The 24047-nt window shown below is 43.1% G+C and overlaps 2 protein-coding genes across 7 annotated transcripts in view; both read left to right on the forward strand.

The window, feature by feature from the left end:
• LOC115314388 (zinc finger protein OZF) overlaps positions 1-5966 on the forward strand; it is an 81996-nt gene extending 76030 nt beyond the window's left edge. For all 5 annotated transcript variants that reach the window (XM_042294671.1, XM_042294670.1, XM_042294669.1 and 2 more), the window contains one exon: positions 2820-5966. In XM_042294671.1, the coding sequence (XP_042150605.1) occupies positions 2820-2823 (4 nt within the window). In that variant the 3' untranslated portion in view covers positions 2824-5966. The remainder of the gene's footprint in view (positions 1-2819) is intronic.
• Positions 5967-22515: 16549 nt separating this feature from the next.
• LOC121838417 (zinc finger protein 431-like) overlaps positions 22516-24047 on the forward strand; it is a 38538-nt gene continuing 37006 nt past the window's right edge. For both annotated transcript variants that reach the window (XR_006078495.1, XR_006078496.1), the window contains exon 1: positions 22516-22561. The gene's annotated coding sequence lies outside the window, so the exon portion shown is untranslated. The remainder of the gene's footprint in view (positions 22562-24047) is intronic.

Consider the following 24047-nt stretch of genomic DNA (forward strand, 5'->3'; position numbering starts at 1 on the left):
TTCTTTTTTAGGATTTTTGCCTTTCAAGTTTAGGGACATCCCTTAAAGGGGAACTCCGCCGCCATTTTGAGCTACCTAATCCAAAGGCATAATCTGAATGCGGATGGCTTCCTGATTCCGAAATGCTATGTCGTTCTCCCAGATTCACTCTAGTTAATTAAAAAAGTGATATTTTGTTTGCTGCCGAAACCGAAACATCGTTCTCCCTAGTTTTTCCCCAGTTTTCCCCGCCGCCCAAGCGTGACGTCACTTGTGTGCAGCGAGGCGCGCTGCCGGCAATCGGGTACACTCGCGCCCGCCTTTCTCGCGTCTAATAGCAAAAGAACCGGGCTGTTCGTGTTGTTTGAAGCTAAAAATTATCTATATTTGCACAAAGTATGGCCTTGGCCTACGTGCCTAACTATAAGAAAGTAAAAAAAATAAGGAAGCAATCGGAATTTTCATAAAACCATTTTTGCAACTCGCTACGCTCAAGCCGCGGTTCGCTAGTTTCGTAATATCGCCAGTAAACCCGTTCTCCTTTTACTAGAAGATGGCTGGCGAAGAAAGGTCGAAGAGTCATGCAATACATTTTTTGACGAATTGCCAAAGCACCGCGGAAAATGCTCGGAATGTGGGTACAGATGCCCCACACGCTCGTATGACATGAATGAAAGGGACCTGCCATTTTTTTAGATCTTTTGAAAAGTTGCTGTTGCAGGCGTCAGCACGTGTAAATTAAATACTCATGTGGCATGAATATGCTCCTTGGTGCTTAAGTAATTTAACAAAAGATCTGTAGACCATTTCTGAAAAGGGCTTCTGGTCGACGCCATTTTCAGCGTTCGTGCGTGTGGCGCGTACATTGCTGGCCTTCCAAAGCGACGAACATGTTCGTGCTGGGCTGGGACCTAAGACATGTAAACCATGATTCTCGTAAACAATGAAATGTATAGAATAGAATGAACTGCATTCGTGTAGATCAGATGGCAGGTTACTGGTCATGAAGATCGTGTTAAAATGACAATTAAAAGAACTTCGCAACCACCAAGCCAAACATCAAGGTACAATGGAATTCATTCATTCATTCATTTGCTTATTTTCAGTGCTCATGAACAGCTTGACGCCTTGGTAATGATGCACAACAAAATTTTCACAGGTTAGTTACAACAGTCTTGAAAGCTACGAAATTTGGGTTAAAAACATCAATATCTGCTCCCCTGAGGGTATTGTAGAAGCGTTGAATACGGGTCATGGGACTGGTTTGGAATGCGTACAAAATACACAAATACGCTGTTCATCTCAAAATAAAAAATATTTGCTTGAAGATAGAATAGTGCGTGAGGTACAGAAAGACATCATAAATCTTTTAATTAAAAATAAGTTAACAAAAGTTGCTAAAAAAATATGTACCCATATTTTTTCTCTTTACATTTTGAGTAAAATGCAACGCGTTCAAACACCCATCCACGAGCACTTGGGAAAAGGGTAATTCTATATAAGATTTCTTTTTTAATTAAGTTGGTTTCGCAGTTTCCATCAGCTGTAAATCTGAATGCCTCCCCTCAACAACATTAATTTTTTCATGGTTAAATAAAAAACTTTTCAGCCCTATATAAAATTACTCCGCAATAGAATAAATTAAAGACGTTTTCACCACTTTCTGCAAAGAATATTGCACGCTAACCATTTAACAAACCAGGCAAGGCTCTATCGTATTTTAATGGAGCTCAACACCTGCTTCATAAACCTCTGTAATAGCAGACAGGAATAGCAATATGTCGAAAGTCATGTCTATATTCAGACTTGAACTTTGTTTAGACGTTTCTCTTCGCGTCTTCAACATATCGGTTGCAAGAGTGGAACTCCGAAAGTAGCCCGAGCTAGATTCGACGTCCGAAACAAATAGGGTTTATAAAAAAAACAAATAAAAAATCACTGAACCAATCGTGAATAACAAATGTGACTGTGCAAAATGTTGACTATAGTGCTAGATGGTGTACTATATTTCTCGATATTATTAGCACCCTTCTTTAGACTGGTGTCGTAATGGTCACAGCCGGCTTGAGTTTGCGCTTGCCGCTCTTGAAGCTGTTCCAGCTGCTGAAGGAAACAACTCGCAGCTCGTGGCTATAAAGTATTCAGAGCAAAAGTGAAAATGTTTCACGTGACACTAGTTTTCTCGGCACACAGCTCGCGGAAAAGCACCTTGACGTGACTGGCCTCCATTGCTGCCGGAAAACTTTTTTTTTCCCACGACAACAAGGGTAAAAAAAGAAGCTTTTTCCCGGCACTGTTTCTACAATCTATCGCGGAGCACATATTGCTACCCACTGCCAAAAAACTTTTAACCTTGAAGCCGCGAAAAAATTATCTCGATCGCTGGCGTCCAGAAAGCCACTTAGCGGGCCACAGCTGCCCGAGTCGCTCGTCTGCCTGCACATTTTATGAAGTTTGCGAGTAGGGAAAAGTAGGGATTTTTCATTGTTGCCAGTAGAGAGTCGCCTCCTGGAACCCTCGCAGCCGGCGTAACTTGAAAATTCAATAACTTCACGGAAAATTTTCTTTTCTTAAAATATTTTGGTTATCATTTGAGAAAAGGTTATTGATGCGGTCTGCAAATTTCCAGCCAAATCGAAGTCTACCAAAAAATCGGCGGAGTTCCCCTTTATGGTGCCAGCTGCATTTGAGTGTTTCCGTGCATCAAATTTTAAAGCTCTACAAAATTTGAAGCTATGGCTGTGGCAAGACTGCATTAATCACTACTTTTTTTAAAACTAAGTGGCTATCTTGGTTGTGCTTTTCTTGTGTGTCAATATACATTTGGTATTTTCTTCTAGGTGATGGAACCACATTGTTGGGGGAGACCAGCGTCCCACTAAAAGTCGCCAAAAACATCTGGTTCAAATGCTCTTTCTGCACCTATGTGACCAAAGATCAGCGTGTAATTGTAAGCCACCTGGCTTTCCATGGTGCTGAACCAGTCAAGTGCCATCATCTTCCCATGTCTGGCTCTAGGTTCCAAGTATTTGAAAACACTCAAAATCACAAGAGGGAAAAGCCATTTAAGTGCAAGATTTGTCCCCGAGAGTTTGCGTATAATTCCCTTTTGACCTGTCATAACCGAATACACATTGGTGAAAAGCCATTTAAGTGCAAGCAGTGCCCCCAAGCCTTTTTTCAAAAATCCAATTTGAGACAGCATGATCGAATACACTCGGGTGAAAAGCCATTTAAGTGCAAGCAGTGCCTCCAAGCCTTTGCTCGAAATGAATCTCTAATAACTCATAATCGAACACACACTGGTGAAAAGCCATTTAAGTGCAAGAGATGCTCCCAAGCCTTTTTTCAAAAATCCCATTTGAGACAGCATGATCGAATACACTCAGGTGAAAAGCCATTTAAGTGCAAGCAGTGCCCCAAAGCCTTTGCTCGAAATGCCTCTCTAATAACTCATAATCGAAAGCACACTGGTGAAAAGCCATTTAAGTGCAAGCAGTGCCCCCAAGCCTTTGCCCATAACTGTGATCTACAAAGGCATAATCACTTGCACACTGGTGAAAAGCCATTTAAATGCAAGCTATGCCCCCAAGCCTTTGCTAAAAATTCTTATCTACGAAAGCATAATCATTTGCACACTGGTGAGAAGCCATTTAAGTGTAAGCAGTGCCCCAAAGCCTTTGCACTAAATTCCTATCTGAGGAGTCATATTCGAATTCACACAGGTGAAAAGCCATTTAAATGCAAGCAGTGCCCTCAAGCCTTTGCTAAAAAATCTAATCTGATAACGCATAATCTAATGCACACAGGTGAAAAGCCATTTAAGTGCAAGCACTGCTCCAAAACCTTTGCTCTAAATTCCACTTTGCAAAGCCATATTCGAACGCACACAGGTGAAAAGCCATTTAAGTGCAAGCAGTGCACCCTAGCCTTTGCTCAGTATAGCAATTTGAGAAATCACAATAGAACACACACTGGCGAAAAGCCATTTAAGTGCAAGCACTGCTCCAAAGCCTTTGCTCAAAATTCCAATCTGAGAAAGCATAATCAAACACACTAATGAAAAGCCATTTAAGTGCAGGCAGTGCCCGAAAGCCTTTGCTCGAAATTCCACTCTGGAAAGGCATAATCGAACACACACAGGTGAAAAGCCATTTAAGTGCTAGCAGTGTTTCAAAGCCTTTTCTCTTAATTGTAATTTGATCTTTCATCATCAAAAACAGTGTTTAAAATCCTTACCAGGGCAACAAATGCCTGAAAGCTTTGCTCAGGAGTTTATCCACCACAAACAGATGCCTTGTGGTTGACCCATAAGTTGGGCATGCCCCGTGTGTAATCATTTAACTCATGCGCAGAACTTTATGCCATTTCATTCAGTCGAGTGCAACATAGGTTCCAAAGGTTTTGCTCGCATTTTAAGCTCTCCACACTAAAACCCTCTTGCACAATAAGCCTGACAAATTTCAGCAGTGTCCCAGGCCATTTTCTAAACGGTCTTACCTCGTCGGGCGCATGCTATCAGGAGGTTAACAAACTCCAAGGACATTTGCATAAAGCCTGAACCGATTGGGCCTTTCAAACCCCGGCAATGTCCAAAAAACTTGTATTGGAATTTCAGTTTGGTTGGCCACAAAGACTGGGCACAGAACCAGACTATTACGCCTTGCACTGGAGCCTGCTGTCCAAATGCCAGCGTTTGTCATCACTCTAATGTATTGATTAGTAGTAAATGATTCTTTTCTAGCTGTGATCTAGAGGCTGGGTCAGTGAATGGGGGACATTGTTTAATGTTTTTCAGAGCAGCTACTCTGTGTTCGGCACCTGAATGTACATTGGGTGATGCTTTAGCTCTTGTTCCAAGCTCCTTTGAACTCGTGTGAGCTTTGCTCTTTGAGGCGAGGTCTGATATGTTTCTGAAAATGTCTTTATAGTTTTCCCTTTATACTACTCCTATCTACAAGGAAGATACAATGTAAGAAAAGTTAATGTGTGACCAGAATTCAATCTTGTTTGTTAAAAAAAAGGCTGGCAGTTTAAATTTTTACATTTCTTTCAGCGACTGTCGATTTTTGTATTGAAGTAATGTCTCATTGACACCCCTGCGACTGCTTACGACCGGATATGCTAAAAATAAATTTTTAAGCCTCTTGTGAGGACTTGCGACTTTCTGCATTTCTGTGCAGCCGGTTGGCAGCAGTCACAAGAGGCTTAAAACAGGTCTTGTATCAGTTGGTCGTAGTGAAACGCAAGTGTGTGAACGGGCCTTAAATAGTGTGAAGTAACTTCTTCGAAGATTTTCCTTTTGACGTCCTGTACCGTGGTAAGACCCCATTCTAACAGTTTCATCGGTGGGGGACTGATCGCCGAAAATGTGTGCGTGTGCACCACAACACTTCCTGCTGCTGGTTGGGAAATTGCTTGTTGAATATCCCTCGCACTGCCCAGCAGGTTTTACTATAAATTAGCACTGTACCCATTTTGAATACAGTGTAATGCCCCTTCAGGACTGCATTGACGCAAGTTGTGGAAAATTTGGAACATGCTTGTACTCTGTGTTTTCGCCTTCCTTCTTTGCAATGGCATCTTTGCAATCGTGTTTATATGGCATCTACTTTGAGATGTAGGTGACCTGGTGTGTTGGAAAATTCCTTTAGCTTGTTTTTGTGTAACACAGGTTAACAGTTTGTTTCTCTGCTTCACTGATAGCTAACATTCTTATATTTTTTATTAGAATGAGGAGGGTCACTGAAGCCAAGTCTCAATGAATACTAACTCAGACATGAATTTGCTTTGGTACAGGGTCCTTTGGATTGTTTCTCAATGTGTGTTTATTTTTGCATTGTGTAATTAATTTGAAAGCATATCTTTATTGCGATTTTTTTTTTATTTTCACTCTTTTTCGTTCAGCTTGAACAAAATCTGCAGATGATAAATATGTATTCATACTTTTGCTTCTCTATTCCCCAGAAATAAAGGTCTACAGTCAGGCTTCTGCAGTGCTGTTGTCCTTTTGTCTGCCGTTGCACACCTTAGATGAAGCAAACGTGCCACAGGCGGAGTAGCTCTTTAGAAAGTTCCCGCTTTGCCCTCCTGCTTGATGCTGGGATCTCTGTAGCAATTCCGAGAGCGGTGGCTTCTGGTACCTTTTCTGATAATAGCCCCATTCCTGCCCTCCAGCTGGCTTATGCAGGAGGTGACATCATGTTTTTCGTACTGTCTAATACATGTGAAGGCATTGCACTGCATTCTCAAATGGTATGAAAAAGAGACTTGGGAGTCTACGAGAAATTTGGACTGATTTTATAGGGCTGATACTCAGCACAGGCATCTTCGTAAATACAAATTGGTAAATGACAGTTCCTTCTTTTCAGCCATCACTATCTTTCACTTATGTGACCACAATATTTTGTTACACCAGGCACCTGTTCCTAAAAAGCTGTAGTTGTGGCTCCTGGCTCTCTTCAACAGAATTTGTAAATTGGATATTGTCGTAGAAGTTGGAGACTTGTTCATTTTCTTAGCTTATGGAACACCGCAGCTAGTATATGGTTACAGGGCATGTGTCTGATGGCAGAGTCTCGGTCGTTTGCCGTTTTTGGTGAGTTGAAAGGTGTTGGGCCCACCCTGGATTTACTGAAGGCAAGAAAGATTTGTAGGATCAGTGACAAAATATGAATGTTGGCACGTGTCTTTTGAACACCCAGCCTCCAGCACGCGCTCCATGTCTTCCGGCGTGATTTGGCAATGTGTGCGCGCTCAAGATGCAGGAGACTCCAAAGCGTTCTCGAGCTTATGCGCCGAGAAACTTGGGGAGAATAGGAGACTAGAACGCGCGGGGACGTCAAAACACCGAGCTCTGATCATCGAGTTATTATAATGTACACTAGAGGTTCAATGGCCCTAGTCTGCTGTCACAAATCAAAGCAGGCAGCAACCAATCAAAAATTTACTTTTGGTAATGCAATCCTATGGAAAGAAGTGAGTGCATATCCGGAATGATTCCTGCGTATTAGGTAGCTTGGAGCATTTCTCAGTCAGACAGACAAAATAATTGGTCAGTTAGAGCGTTTTTCTTTCAATTTCATCCCATTAAAAGCGGTGCTCAAGCGGCTTCTTACGTGTATTGATGTGCACTCTCGGACACTGTTAGTGCGAACACGTCTACGCTTTCAAGCATGAGGGATATACGTGCCAAACGAACGAAGGACATTTGGAAAACCCAGGGAGATGGCAAGAACTACACAGTAGCACTGGATGAGTAGCTCCCTGTGCGTGAACGGTTGAAATAAACTGAACCCACGTAATATAGTCCGATGTTCAATAAGTCCTCCTTTTTTTCTGCTCTGTGCGAAGATCTTGTTCTATGTTCAAAACATCACACACATGCTCGAAATCTTTGAGAAAAAGAGTAATAAGAACTGCCGGGCATAAAAAATGATTTAAAAGAAAGACACCTTTCATAGTTCAGATACCTTATGACTGGGGTTCCATGTTTTCGAAGTTTATTTTTCGTTTAATTCGGAGGGTGTTTTTTTAAGTTTATTTTTTGCCAAAAATTTTTAGTTTTTCTGAGCTGATTTTTGTTTGATTCCCAATTCTCCAAAATTCTGTGTTTAATGACGCAGTGTTTTATTTCAAAACAAATTAAATATTCACATGTAAATGTATGCCAGATAGAGGAGTCGGACGCACTTGTATCAATTAATATTTCTTAAGCTGGATTTGGCGTGGCTGCCATTTCTATTGGCAATACTAATTTGTCCCACAACAAATGTTGCGCGCAAGTGTTGCTTCGATAAACATCGAGAAGTCAGTAATCTGTATTCATCCCATCTTATTCCATCAATCTATACTGCGGCTACGCGAGGTGAGGTTAAAGACCGATCTACAAAATAATTCACCGTATCTTCCACACTACCCTTTCTTGTTTCGCCTCTCCCCTGGTATCTGGACAAAAGAGGAACTCCTTTTGTTGCTGTATCTTAGGGCTGGTTAAGCCGGGAGCTTATCTCTGCTTATCCAGCCTTAAGATGCAGCAACAAAAGGAGACCCCCTCCATTCTGGGAGAGGGGAAAAAAGAAGCGTGGAAAGGAGGATTTTTTCTACCTTGTGGAAAAACCTTTTGTTGGTCAGGCTTTAAAGGGGGACGGAACTGAAATTTCAGAGCTCATTTACTTGCTTAAATGTGTTGCATGTTGCAGCATAACCTAAAAACTCCAGTCTTTCGTTGAAACATACAAGAAAACTAAATTTAAATCTAATTAAACTTATCTTTCAATATGCACCTGGTGGATGCCTGTGAAGCTTAGTTGGTAGGTAATTTAGCAACGCTAGCAACATTGGGGATCTTGCTACGTAGGTCATGACGTAGCAAGTGCCGCACTAAACATCGATCAACTTTTGTTGGGTATAAATATACACCTTTCCAAGAAACACTCGACCCCAGGGGCAGCAAATCGTTTTCGAGCCCAGTCACTGGGTTTGAGACTAAACTCTCACCGGTGTCCCTGCTAACCCTGACCGAGTGGACTGTGATTTCGATAGGCGCAGCCTGCGTAGACGCAGTTTCAAACACCGCTGGCGGGTAAATTCTTGTATTTACCCGCTATATTTTGTGTTTCACGGTGCAGGTATTTTTTTGAGGTCATTGAGAAAGCATTGTACCACATTTGAAGAAGAAAAAAAAAGCATTAAAAAACCTATAAACTATTTTTGTTCGGTACGCGCGCGACAACGAATGCGACTTGAATGTATAGTTCTAGTTTTTTGTTTTTTTTACGATAAGTTTTAAAGTCTCTGCGCTATTCGCCACATGACAAGCGACAAAGCGCTTAGCTTTCAAAAATAAATTGCAATAGAAATCCGAATGGCATGCATTTTTCGCGCTCATAAATAATGTGTTTAGCGATAGACAGGATACGGACATACAATTTAGAAAGTGTTAACACTCAAACAATATATTGTACATACCACACGATGCAGCATCATCCGAAAAGAATTTATTTGAGTAAGATCTCAAATAACAGTCACAGTCGACGACACTCAGATCATGACGATTGGACGGAATCTGAGATGACTTCGTTTTGGGGCACGCTTTGGGGAGAGCTTCCTTTTTCACAACAGCACCAAGTCAAAGCAAAGAACACGACTGACCCGTTTCCCACCCCAACCCGGACAAATATTTTTGGAGATGACTGAGGATTCTACGGGGATTATCTTTGGGAGGGGGGAGAACAATGTTTGCAAAATCGCGTCGAGGGTCGTTCGACATCCTTCACCTCCTTCGTTTTCCGTGAATGTCGATCAGAAAAGCTTAAATGGCAGGCACTTACCAGCCTTATTTCTCACAATGGAAGATAACACAGAAAGGGTACACAGCAAGCGTAAAAAAAATTAAGTGGAAACTTTCAAGAGGGGCGAGAAAACGTCGAATACAAAACCGCGAAAACGTAGGTAGAAAACTACGCTGAGCGGGTCTTCACAGTCCAAGAGAGAGCAGTGCATGCTATGAGCTCGGAGGACGACGAAGAAGTACAGCCAAAGGATATCTGCGTACCTCGCTCCAAGGAATCTGGCCTAATTTTGGATTACCGCCGGCAGGACAAGACGAAAACCTTTTTCGGATCCTTAACATAATCAGCAACGAGAATATCCCTTCATCAGCACATAAGGTGGGCCACCCCGTCAAGCCGGCCCAGGCTTGGGGTTCCACATCGACTCAACTAACATGGCCGACCAACCTGGCATTCGAATGGAAACCAATCAATTGGACGCAGAGACCAGTCATGACGACTCAGCTACAGAAACCTCGGTAGATGAAATAATCGAAGGCAACGCTCCCAACGATGCTGAATCTCTGGACGCAGATTTCAAAACGGTGAGCAGCAGAAAGAGCTTGAAACGAAAGAAAGGACGCCAGAACGGCAACAGCTCCAACTCAACAGATGACACCATCCTGTCTCAACCACAACGCCAGACTGGTCTAACCGTCATGTTGGCACCTAAAACTCCAGAAACTGTGCTAACGAAACTGAGTAGCATAAAACTTTCCAAAGCCCTCGATGAAATCATTCCCGAAGGCGTCATACTGATACGATATAACCTACGCCTAAATCTCATCGCTGTCGATACTCGAAATGGTCAATCAACCAACGCACTTCTCCGTCTTAACAGCATCTGCGGAATTCCGGTCACGCCTTATGAACCACGGAATAGCTCCTCTGTTGTCGGAGTCATCAAGAACGTCTCTTCTGACGTGACAGACGCTCATCTCAATACATCGTTACAAGCAAGCTGCCCCATATCGAATGCCCGACGCCTGGGGAGCACTGAAGCTGTACGAATCGTATTTCTATCCCCATGCTTACCGACGCACGTAACGCTAGCACATGTAAGATACCCTGTGACGCCTTTCAAGGATCGCCCTATCCAGTGCTCTAAATGCGGAAGCTTTGGCCATCGCCCAGCGGTGTGTTGTCGTTCTGCAAGGTGCAGCAAATGTGCAAGCGAAAGCCACACCACGGAACAGTGCAAAGAAGACCCTAAGTGCGCAAACTGCGGAGAAGCACATCCTTTCACATCCACAGAATGTCCGAACTGGAAGCGGGAATGCGCAATAAAACAATATCAGATGGAGAAGAAAGTAGACTACATTACAGCACGTACAGTAGTTTGCTCTGGAATATACTCGAAACCTACAGTGGAATACCTCGCTAGGAAAACCGAGCCCGGTAACCGCAATGTTCAACGAACTAAGACAACTCCGTCGATATCTGGCTCTACACGGGGTTCAAACCAAATTGCAACAATTCCATCGTGCGGCACTCCTCAGACACCGTCAACAGTTCTACAAGTCCCAACAGCTGCCTGTAGCTCCACTCCTCAGAAAACGTACACAACAGCGCTACAAGGAGAACCAAGACAAAGCAAGGGAAAACTTGGTCAACATCCAAATCCGGCGCCAAACAACACAGGTGTAGAACCCCTCAAGCAATTAAACCTGCATCAGAGTCAACCTTTTGGTGACAAGCCCACGCAAGCTTTCAAGGTATCTGCACCAGCCGAAAAATCCGAGGGCTTTGGAGCTCTCCTTAAATCTATCTCTGAAGTAATCCGCAAAATTCTTCAGCGCTTTACATCCCCCTACGCGTTAAGTGCCCTTAAGATCATGGACTCTTTCCTACCCATTATAGAGACATGGTGTGGTTAAAACACTTAGCCTTCACATTATTTTTATTTTATTTTATTATCGTTATGTCATCCTTACAAAATTTTAAGTCTTGCACACTATTTCAGTGGAACGCACGTGGACTTTGTTCAAAGCTATCTGATTTCCGTCAGCTAATTAGGGAAAATCAATTTCCACTTATTACTATTTCCGAGTCAAGAGTTGCTGACTCATTTCGTCTAAATGGCTATCAACTATATCGTTCCGAAAGAGGCGGGGAACAAAGTAGGTTATTCCTCGGATGTCGAACTGACGTTACAGTAGTCGAGCGCATTATTGCTCCCCATCCAACAAATGAATATGTCTGTGCCACAGTAGGACTTGGGAAAACCAAACTGACTATAATCACAGCGTATATCCAACCGAATGTCCCTTTTGATTCAAGAAGACTTGATCAAATTTTGCATACAACTCCAACCCCTCACGTCGTCTGTGGAGATTTCAATGCCCACAATCAACTGTGGGGCAATAGAAAAACAACGTCTCGAGGTACAGCCCTTGCCGACCTCATGGAGAAATATGGGCTTCTTTGTCTTAATGACGGAAGTGTAACATTTCTAAAAAATGCGAAATCGGGAAGCTGTCTCGATGTTTGTTTCGTATCCAGTGACCTCTTCAACAAAATGTCCTGGCACACGGACCTTGAAACGCGAGGAAGCGACCATTATCCAATCCTCATGACATTAGAAGGAATACCCTCAAAGAAGAAGCAAGTACAATCCATCAACTGGGGCAAATATAGAGAAATGGCAAACCAAGGCATAACAGCTGCGACGAGTGATGATGAATTAATTCCAACTTTATCATATTCCCTTACTGAGGCAACATTTTTTCAATTTGTGCGTCAGTTTGAAAATGCGTGCAATCAAGAGTACTCACGACTACGAGCCTTAAGACGGAAAGCAGAGCGGAAAGCTCTTCGTACAAAAGACCCGGTAGATATGCGAGCTTCACGACGGGCACAATTACATATTCGGAGACATCTCGAAAAATTAGCAAGAAAGAGGTGGAGGGAGATATGTAGAAATCTCGATATTCGTAAGTCCTTCACATACATGTGGAAAATTATCAGAGGTTTAAGGAGAAGCCCCCAGCAACAACATCCATTTAAAGCACTCTCACTAAGTGAAAATCAAAGTGAAGTCGATACTGCGAACAATTACTGTGCTTTCCTAACAAGTGGCGGTACACATAGTAGTGCTATCTCGACTCCGGGAGATACCATACCTGCTGCAACAAACGAAAGTCTAAATTTGCTCTTCACTATTGATGAGCTAAATGCCGCGATTCAAGATACAACTAATTCAGCACCAGGTAGAGATGGCATTACGTATAACGCCGTGGCACACCTATCCCAACATTCAAAACTCAGACTTCTTGAACACTACAACGATTCCTGGATCAAAGGAGCCTTACCACAAGAGTGGAAAATTGCAAAGATTGTGCCGATTTTGAAGCCTGGTAAGCCGCCCACTTGTCTAGAATCTTTCCGGCCAATTGCACTCTTGAGTTGTATAGGAAAGCTAATGGAAAAAATGGTACTTGGTAGAATTTCATGGTTTTTAGAACAAAACAAATGTTATTCACAGCAAATGAATGGCTTCCGCCGCGGACGGTCATCCACAGACTGCATTATTGATCTTACAATGAGTGTCGAAGACGGCAGAGCCAAAGGTCACACGACCACTGCATTGTTTTTAGATATAACAGCAGCATTCGATTCTGTTCAGCATGAGGCAATATTAATGGCTCTCGCAGATCTAGGACTTGGAGGACGCATTTATAAATGGATATACGATTATCTCAAGTGCAGAAAAATTTACATTGATACTTCAGAAGGAAATTCCAACTATTTTGATGTTGTCAAAGGAGTACCTCAGGGTGCAATACTAAGTCCAACTCTATTCAATATCACACTGATAGCATTAAAAAAGCATCTTCCCCGAGGAGTTAGTATTAGCATCTACGCAGATGACATCTGCGTATGGTCTACTTTCCGCTCAAGGCTAACTGTAAAGCTGCGGCTGCAAAAGACTCTCTATATATTGGCAAGTTTTCTAGGTTCCAAAGGCCTCCAGATCTCTCCCAAGAAAACAGTTGCCATGGCATTTACGAAGAAATCTATGGAAAAGTATCCGATCCTTTTAGGCGGACATACAGTTCCTTACGTCACAGTACATAAATTTCTAGGGATCAACATTGATCGAAATCTCTCATGGATGAAAGAAGTCAATTCTCTAAAAAAGCGAATCACGGCAGCAACCAATGTACTACGCTGCCTCGCAGGAACAGCTTGGGGATGTAACTGCAGATCAATGATTCTACTGTATAAATCTCTGGTTGAAGGTCTAATAAGACACTCTATTCCACATCTAACAAATATTAGCCTGACGAGTAAACGACAGCTTCAAAGGACGCTTAACAAATGCATTCGAATCTGCCTTGGTCTACCAAGAGGTTCATCTGGACCTGGCGCAGTAGCAGAAGCCAGATGCCTTCCTCTGGAAGTGTTACAGAAGCAAGAAATAGTATGAATTCATTTACGCCATAAAATTCAGCATAAGAATCACTATCTTTCTAAAATACACATAAAACGTCCAAACTCCAGCTACGGGGATGCTTTAGGCCAAAATATTGACAATATTCCAAAGCACGCAACTTTTACCGAATACTCCAAAATACCTCCATGGACGCTTCGAAAACTGGATATTAATCTAAACATCCCCGGAATCATTGCAAAACACCAACAGTGTAGCTTAGTTATCCTACAACTTGTAATGAGTTACATATATGAAACTTACACTAGAACAACGCACATATATACCGATGGCTCAACAACGGCGACAACTTCATCGTCAGCATTCTTCGTTCTATCAAGATTTCTTGCAAGATCTTGTCGTCTAAACCATCATACATCATCAACAGCCGCTGAGCTTCACGGAATTAAGGAAGCAATCAAGTATATATGTAAACAACCACCACAACAATGGACCTTATTTACAGATTCAAAATGCGCTTTACAGTCGCTCAGTCCTATTGGAAAGAAATCCATGTATTCGATTTCCTCCCTAGAAATGGCTGAGTACCACCACCTAGCATTCGAATACGGTCACCAAATTACATTTCAATGGATACCAGGACATTCCGGTATACAAGGTAATGAATGCGCTGACAAATCAGCGAAGAGAGCCCACCAGCACGTATCAACACGAATGGTTCCTTATACGAAAGGCGATTGTACATCTCTGACAAGGCAAATTGCAAAAAGTACACGTGAAATGCTTTGGTCCTCGCCGGATTCTAACTACAAATTTCTCTATGACATAGACCCTTTATTAACAACACGACTACCAAGCGACCTACCACGAAAATTAGAAACTCTTGTACATAGACTTCGCCTCAACTGTGCGTACACGAAGAACTATCGCTTTAAAATAAAACAACACGCGACTCCGGACTGTGAGAAATGCGGTGCGCCGGAAACCATCAGACACATTCTACTCACATGTCAAGCATATGAAAATGAACGCAAAGTTTACAAAAATTCTACGAATGCTCTGGACTGCAGACCTTTTGATCTGCCAAAGCTTCTCGGACCTTGGCCTGCTAAGAAACATCGAACAGCCTTAAAGGCCCTCTTTAAATTCCTCGAAGACATTGACTTACTGACAGTGCTATAATTATTCTTATCGTCTTTCTCTCATTTCCCATCCTGAAACTAGACACTATAGCGTGTATATATTTTAACATTTCATTTCATCATCACTGACCCTTTGTCGATCGTCTTTCTGTCCCCCCTCCCCTTCCCCACCACAGAGAAGCCTGTTAGAGCGCAAAGCTCAGACTAAACTCTCTGTTTCAATAAAGATATTCTCTCTCTCTCTCTCCAAGAGAGTGGCAGAAAATTTCTAGCTGATAGAGGGCGCGAGAGTCGCACCAGCCACATCAGCAACATGGCGGTGGCCTAGGAGCGGTTTTTGGAAAGGTGTGCAGAAAGTGTACACCAGGTGTAGAAATGGCGCCACACTTTTTTAAATCGCTAGAAAACATTGGTAAATCGCAGAGCCAAACAGCGCGGTGCAGACACTGGGTGGAGACCCCAAGGCTGCACCTTCAAATGAAATGCACTTGGGGGTAACGGTGCTTGGGGCTACTCTTCTTCACCGGTGCAGGATATGTAGGTAAATCGAACGCGCCCAGTGCTTTCTTCACGCACAGCGTGCATACGTATTGTGTTTTTTAGCTTCATTCAGCCATTTAAATGGCGTTTCCTCCAAAAACACTCACCTTCCCCAGTAGCTGCATTTCGCAAACCCACCGTCGTCCGTGGCCTTGGTCGTTCCAGTCTTGATCGAACTTCAAAGTAGTAGGGAGTTTTAGAATAGCGCACGCTAAAGCTTTGTGTACGCAAAGAATAGTGTCGTCGCCACTGCGCATGCTCCGAGCGTAAACCAGGTTTTGCGCTTTGTGTGCGCAATTTTAGCATGCGCTATTTCTCGGAAATAGCGTGCATACGCAAAGAGTCATTGCGCTTCTCCAAGGAGGATTTGTAATTATAATGCAATTAAATGCAAAGGGGCAAGCGAGCTGGACAATAATGATGATAATAATCCCTGGAGAAGGGGAACAAGAGGGACAAGGGACAAACATCAATCTCCAAACACAGCTAGGTGACTGGTGAGCGACCGAAAAAATCCGCCTGGTCCGGGTATCGAACCCGGGACCTCTCCATTACAAGTGGAGCGCTCTACCAACTGAGCTAACCAGGGGTTAGACGTCAGTAGAGCAAACGAGTTTTATCAGCTGCCACCAGTCTAACACCAACAAGGGTGAAGCTTGCAATTTAATGTTATAATTATAATGCAATTAAATGCTAAGGGGCAAGCGAGCTGGACAATAATGATGATAATAATCCCTGGAGAAGGGGAACAAGAGGGACAAGGGACAAACATTAATTTTCAAACACAGCTAGGCGACTGGTGAGCGACCGAAAAAATCCGCCTGGTCCGGGTATCGAACCCGGGACCTCTCCATTACAAGTGGAGCGCTCTACCAACTGAGCTAACCAGGGGTTAGACGTCAGTAGAGCAAACGAGTTTTATCAGCTGCCACCAGTCTAACACCAACAAAGGTGAAGCTTGCAATTTAATGTTATAATTATAATGCAATTAAATGCAAAGGGGCAAGCGAGCTGGACAATAATGATGATAATAATCCCTGGAGAAGGGGAACAAGAGGGACAAGGGACAAACATAAATCTCCAAACACAGCTAGGTGACTGGTGAGCGACCGAAAAAATCCGCCTGGTCCGGGTATCGAACCCGGGACCTCTCCATTACAAGTGGAGCCAAGACAAGCACAGTTAAAAAAATGGCGGCTTTAGGATTATGTCGGCGGCTGCTTTGGCGGCGTCGTGAGTGAAACGTCGGCGGCACCCTCGCGACTGCGATTTCAATGCGGGACGACATTATACATGGTTTGGCAACGACCCCCGGCAACTTGATGCTTGCGATGCACGAACATTTCTCAGCGAAGGTACAATGTGCGAAGGTCAGTATGCGAGACCTCTCTTGCCGAGGCGACGCAAGCGGACACGGCTTGTCAACCGCTCGCGTTACATTCTCATTTTTAAACAATTCTAAATTAATACTCTGAACCAAAAAAACTTGTTTTTTTCTAAAGTTACAGCATTTCGCGTGTGAAATAAAAATTGTGACTGTATCTTGGTGGCGTTGCAAGCGCGAGCTGCTTGGGCTTTTGCGTCGCGGCGGAGAAACGCTGCTCTAAAACTCTAATGCGTCGCATGCGCTAATACAAGCGCTAAATTTAGCGCTAGCATACGCTAAAATTGCATACGTTATTCTAAAACGTAAAGAATAAAGAAATACGCCAACCAAAAAGTCGAAAAATTGTTAGAAAGACAAAGAAGCTATTATCCCGTTTAGTCGCCCCTGAGGAAGAAACGAACTGTTTCGAAACGTTGGGACAATTTTTCGACTTTTTGGTTGGCGTATTTCTTTATTCTTTACATTTAAATTCACCCAACCAGGCAGATATCTGCCGAACATGTTTACCTTCAAGTTATTCTAAAACTCCCTAATGTCTTCCTCAAGGTCGACGGGACATGATGATGTTAAAATTAAAATTAAGCTAGTTGGTTAAACTTGATGTGAAAAAGCGCAAATGGTTTGGAAGAGAAGAAGGGGACAGGACAGAGCGCCCCAGACTTGATTTCATACCGCTCCCGTAACGCCGACACCAGCGCCTTATATGTAGAGAGTTTGGTCAATAAGAAGGGCGGGCAGAGCCAGGGCGTGCACCAGACTCGGAAAGAGGGCTTGGCATGCTCTCTTGACCAACCAGAAGCCGAAAAGAATCCCCTAGCGGTGGTAGCGAGAAACGGTTGTTCGTAAATGGTTTTAATAAGCGCGTAAGAGTGAAGTGTAGTAACTCTTTGTGGTTGAAAATAGGGTGCACGTGTTGTTTTGATCATGATCACACAGAAAGATGTTCTTCTTGGTACTATTTGTGATTGCCTTTATGTTGTGAAACTATTGCTTTTGGGGGGTGATATCGAACAGAATCCCAGCCCACCTAAGGAGGACCCCAACAAAAGCTCTAACGATTTAGTGTCGATGCTGAGGGCACTACATTGCAAAATGGACAAAAACCACGCTGAGGTCTTGTCTCAAACAAATGAAGTGAAAGAAATTCAGCTGAATCTTGAGAGACAAATGACCAGCATAAACGATCGGCTTACTGTCGTAGAAGAAAAAATTGCTGCCTCGGACAACTCCGCGGACCTTTATGTGGCTAGTGCGGTGTCTGACGCCGTTCGGAACGAAACTGTCGCTCTAAGTCGTCGTTTAGATGACTGTGAAGACAGATCTCGGCGTGAAAACTTAATTTTCCACGGCTTTCCTGACAAACAATCAGAATCGTGGGCTGAGTCAGAAAAACAAATAATTGAAGTGGTTTCGTCTGCTTTGAACTTGCAACTATCTGATCAAGCGATCTCTCGCGCTCATAGGTTGGGCAAGTTCTTTCCCAATAAATGCCGTCCGGTAATTGCAAAGTTTTCAAATTCAAAGGAAAGGGATTCTATTTTGGCAGCCAGGGCAAAGTTGAAGTCGTTTGGTTTTAGTGTTGGTGAGGACTTCTGCATTTCCACTCGAACCTCGCGCAAGAAACTGCTCGAATATGGGAAAGCTAGTAATCAGCAGTTTTCAATTCGCTACAATAAGTTGTACATTAACAGAAAATGCTTCATCTATTGTCCCTCATCAGACAGTGTCTGTGAGTTATACGCCAACAAGGAATCACCTGCTCACGCAAGTCCAAATTCGAGCAATGTCGTAGACAATGAAGTACCATTATCGTAACTATCGCGTAACACCGTAATTCCCGTTAGTAAAATTCCTTTTCTTTTTTCAAATATCCGCAGTGTCGTTAACAAACGAGAGGAACTGTCAGCATTAATCGACACGTGTAGCGCCGATGTAATAATACTAACTGAAACGTGGTTGTCTGCCAAAATTGATAACAAAGAAGTTTTTGAGTGTGAGAAGACCTTTAATATTTATCGGTCTGATCGCGTCAATAGATTGGGAGGAGGTGTATTAATAGCCGTCGCAGAAAATCTGCACTCTTATCATATCTCTCATGCATCGGGTCCATATCACAAGAGCGAATGACATTTTAGCGAACGGCGACATTTGAGCGAATGGTCGTTTTAGCGAATAACGGGGGCGCGCGTTAACCCATCCGTCGCGCTGCGCTTTACGCCGCTTCGCGGCGACAGTCTGCGGCAACTCATTAAAAAAATATGAACTCACTTGGCCCACCCGAAAACGCCGCTTCGCGGCGTCCGACTATTCGCTAAAGTGTCATTCGATGAAACGTGGACGTTCGCTAAAACGTCATTCGATCAAGTGAGTGCCTCCCCTCATGCATCATGCTTGGAAATGGTATGCGTGTGTGTACGCATTAATCACCGTGACATGATCTTTTGTGCCTGTTATCGGCCACCAAACGCTTCCTTGACTTTCTGTGCACAACTTCATGACGTTTTAAACAGCCTTGTTGTCAGATTTCCGCACTCGCCAGTTTTTTTATTAGGTGATTTTAACTTTCCGAAAATATTATGGTCTGGTATGTGCCCTGTTCCGTCTGACCTTTCCGGTGAAACATCTGAGTTCATAAATTTGTGCACAGATTTTAATTTTTCTCAGTTAATAACTCAACCTACCAGGGTCACCGCGTCAAGTTCGAACATATTGGATCTCGTTCTCACAACTACTCCTGACCTCGTTCATTCTCTAAGTTTTTTACCAGGCCTGAGTGACCACTGCTTTGTTCACTTCACACTTGAAGGCAATTCTCATCGCCTTAAGAGTATGCCTAAACGTATACGCGATTACAGCAAAGCTAACTACCCTGCCATCAATGATGAATTGGCGCAATTTCTGGACGAATATATGCAGAATTTTTCTAATCGCACTATAGAATCCAATTGGTCTATTTTTAAAGTCAAAGTTAATTATCTTGTAAACAAATACGTACCCCTACGAATTATACCGTACACGAACAGGTCCCCTTGGTTTACTGTTTCTTTAAAGCACCTGCGAAATAAAAAGAAACGACTGTTCCGCAAAGCAAAGCAGTTCAATAAACCGGACTTGTTGTGTGCGTATCAGAATGTTGCAACCCTCTTTAAGAATGAAGTGGTAAAAGCCAAAAACATATTTTTTAATGATACCCTACCATCTTTATTGACAAATGACACTAAGAAATTTTGGAATATAATTGGTGGACAAAAAGAGAGTGTGATATCGCTAATCAACGATAATGGAGTCTCAGTTCCAAGGTCGGAATGTTCATATTTACTAAATGATGTGTTTTCTCAGTCTTTTATGCCACAGTCTTTTGTTTCTTGCCCTGAATATAATATTGCAGCCTTTCCACTTATGGATCCTGTTATAACTGATTGCATTGGTGTGCTTAGCATAATAAAAAATTTAAAAGTTTCTTCTTCATCTGGAACTGACGGGATTAATTCTAAATTTCTGAAGAACACTGAAATGCTCTCTTCTGTAATACTGTCTAAACTTTTCTCGCAGTCCCTAGATCTTTGTTTGTTGCCCAGCGACTGGAAGGTGGGTAAGGTGGTACCTTTGTTTAAATCAGGTGATGCTCACTCTCCTCTTAATTACAGGCCTATATCTTTAACTAGTGTCCCATGTAAAATGTTGGAGCATATCATCTATTCTAACCTAGTTAACTTTCTTGAATCCAACTCATTTTTCACATATCGTCAGCATGGTTTTCGTAAATCATTCTCATGTGAAACGCAACTGGTTTGTTTCACGAACGATGTTCTCTCTGCGCTAGACAATAACCTTTCAATCGACTGCATATTTCTTGATTTTTCGAAAGCCTTTGATTTAGTCCCTCACCAACTGCTCTGCTTAAAATTAAAAAAAACTAAACATTGACTCTAACATTCTTGCATGGATCGAAAATTTTCTCTCTAACAGAACACAGTTTGTAACTGCAAACGACTCAGACTCTCTTCCCTGCCCTGTTACTTCGGGTGTGCCGCAAGGTTCCGTCCTCGGCCCCCTTCTTTTCCTCATATACATAAATTACCTCGTTAACAATGTCCAGTCATCCATAAGGTTGTTTGCAGATGATTGTGTCATTTATCGTGTAATCTATTCTGATACTGATACGTCTTTTCTTCAGACTGACCTAAATTCTATTACTAACTGGTGTGACGTCTGGAAAATGCGCCTTCATGCCAGTAAATGTAAAGTAATGAGAATTTCACGGAAAGCTGCCTGTACTAACTTTCCTCAATACAACATTGGTTCTGTTCTTGAGCAGGTGACATCGTACAAGTACCTAGGTGTCCATATAACATCTGACCTCTCCTGGCAAACTCACATTAATTTTATTGCTAACAACGCTAATCGCATGCTAGGTTACTTACGCCGCAACTTCTCAAGGGCTCCTTCATCATTAAAACTACTACTGTACAAGACCCTCGTTAGATCCAAGCTTGAGTATGCGAGTTCGGTGTGGGACCCAGGCCCTGAATTTCTAATTAATCAAATTGAATCCGTACAAAATCGTGGTGCACGTTTTATTTTGTCTAATTTCTCGCGTTTTTCCAGTGTATCATTTATGAAACTAACTTTACATCTTCCGAATCTTTCATTGCGTAGAAAATTATCTCGTTTGTCCTTATTTCACAAAATTTATCATCACAACCAGCATCTAAGTGAAGAGCTTTTTTCTGAACCATCGTATGTATCCCATCGAAATGATCATCACCATAAAGTCAACATTCCTTTCAGTCGCACGAAGCTCTTTTTTGATTCTTTTATCCCAAGAACTACTAATGACTGGAACCACCTGCCCACCTCCATCGCCACAATCACAGACGCTCCTGCATTCAAGTCTGCCATTGAAAACTATTATGTTAACTAATATGTGTTGAATTCTATTTTTTGTACATTTGTTTTTCCCCCACTCCCTTCTGTAATGCCGTGTGGCCTTGAAGGTATTGAAATAAATAAATAAATAAAAAAGATGTAAGAAACGAATGCGCCGCTCAACTTTGTTTTGTTCGGACAGACTGTGACCGCTCGGACGGTAGATTCCCGGCCCTCGACGCTTGGCTTACGGATTATGTCGATCGTTCCGCTAGTCGCACTCTTCACCATCATTTTGGATGAGCGTGATTGAAACATCACGTGTACCATATTTTCAGTCATCGAGAGTTACTCTAAAGAAGTTATCAGGTTTGTTTCTTGCGACCACCGCCAGGGTATTATTTCCGACTTCTGGTTGGTCACATTCGAATTTCTGAAGACACCCTGGAACACGCCCAGCTCGCTTTCGGCCAATGGCGCCTCCTCATTTGTCTCCTATACTTTTCAACGAATGGCCAAACTTTACATATACGGCTCTGGCCGACACAACGCGCGTCTGTTGTCCGCTGTTTTAGTTTCGCTTGATTCACTGATTCTATACTTTGCACCGTGATCGCCGCCTCCCCGGGCTCAACGACGGCCTTAGTTTATGTTTTAAATATAATAATTTTCATAAAAACACGCAATAGATTACTGAAATGTCAAGAACTCGCGTAGCGGTTACTCGTTAGTTGACGGGACCAGAGGGCGTGAGTCACCGTCCAATTCAATGGATTCAGCTTCAGCCGTGTTCTTTGGTCCACCGCTCGTTTAGCATTCTCTCAGCAACAACAACAACGGATCCGTGTGAACGTGAAGTTTGTTATACATCAGTGGTTATACGCAGTTTTACGTTCGAAGATCACTACTGAACAAACAGGTACTGTTCCCAAGACTGAATCCGTTAGGTGCGAGGCGCTAGCTTTGAAATAGACTTCACAAGGCCCCGCTCACGGCCGTGGCTTCATGTGAGCCTGCTTCAACGTCGAGTTTTCGCGCTTTTGCGCACTAGTAGCGTTATCTGAAGCCGTGAAATCGCGCGCTCGCCTGGTCGTTTTAAGCATGAAACTTACCAATTAAAATTAGGCTGTGTGTGCAGTGCCGCCTGGGAGAAAGTCGGACGGCGCGTGTATCACTGGGAGGCTTTTTAACCGCCGACGCCCGCCCTGCGGTTAAAGTTAACCGGCTTCAAGCAAATGGGCCCACGGTGTCGCGTGAATACATCCAACACTGCATTGACAGTGCCATCGTTCTAAGCCCCCTCAGGCGTGTTGGTTACCACCAGGCAATCGTCAACAAATCGAAATACCTTGCTGGCACTGCTCGCACCCAAATTCTCGCCAATGGTTTGGTCCATCTTTGCCACAAAAAATGTTGCCAAGCGCTCCAGCCAGGCATGCCTCTATACAAATTCCTTCTCTTTGTAACTTATACACGCCTTCAAACTGAAGGAAAGTTGGTTAAAAGTGAAACCTGAGCAGTTCCAAGAAACAAGTTCTGGAACTTGACCACACTAGAGCACTACATAGCTCCTTCGGAGCAGAGTAGCGCAATCTAGAACGCCATCTCTTGGCGACTAGCGGCGAACAACCGAGGGTAACAACTTTGGTCAGAAATGCATGGGGAACAAGAAAAAATCGTTGTTTCTTCAATATGGTGGAGATATACAGAGCGACAACAGTTTTTGACATAATAAAGGAGCATTTTAGAATAATTTGCGCTGAGTTGTGTGCCAAGTAAAGACTTTAAAAATTGCATGAGCGGCATCATGCAGCAGACAACGCGGGGACCTCACAGCGTTCACGTGACCCGCTCCGGCCAATACATAAAGTTCATCTCCGCTGCGTGCAAAAATCATCTGCTTCAAACGCCATTGCCTTGAAAATTGCCTTCTCAAAATTTGCAAACACATCCAATATTATTAAAACTTTGATAAAGTGTTTAGTGCTTTACTAACTTCACGACAGAGTAGTTTTAAAAATTCTGGACTCGCCGTTTATTTTTTAATCTGCCGTGTTGCGTCGATCTCCATGTATTCTCCCATAGGGCGGGCCGCCTCCGGGAACCCTCAGTACCACGTGACTCGCGCCGAGGTGCTCTGTCAGCCATGTTGCCGGCAAAACACGCGGATTAAAGGATTGCGCTACTCTGCTCCATAGGAGCTATATAGTGCTCTAGACCACACCGTAGTCGTCGATACACTCACACACCAACGCGAAGAGGCCTTTGTAGGGAACAAAGTAAAACAAATCAACTAAGTCTAAAGAGAATGCAGCCGCATTTGCACGGGTACCACAATTCAATTACTCAGCCACCGCCTCCGAGTTTTGCACCAAAAATAGGTCACCAAGTTGCAAGGTAGTTAA

This window comes from Ixodes scapularis, unplaced genomic scaffold (genome assembly GCF_016920785.2).
Source record: "Ixodes scapularis isolate PalLabHiFi unplaced genomic scaffold, ASM1692078v2 PGA_scaffold6__148_contigs__length_123643588, whole genome shotgun sequence".
NCBI classification, from domain to species: domain Eukaryota; kingdom Metazoa; phylum Arthropoda; class Arachnida; order Ixodida; family Ixodidae; genus Ixodes; species Ixodes scapularis.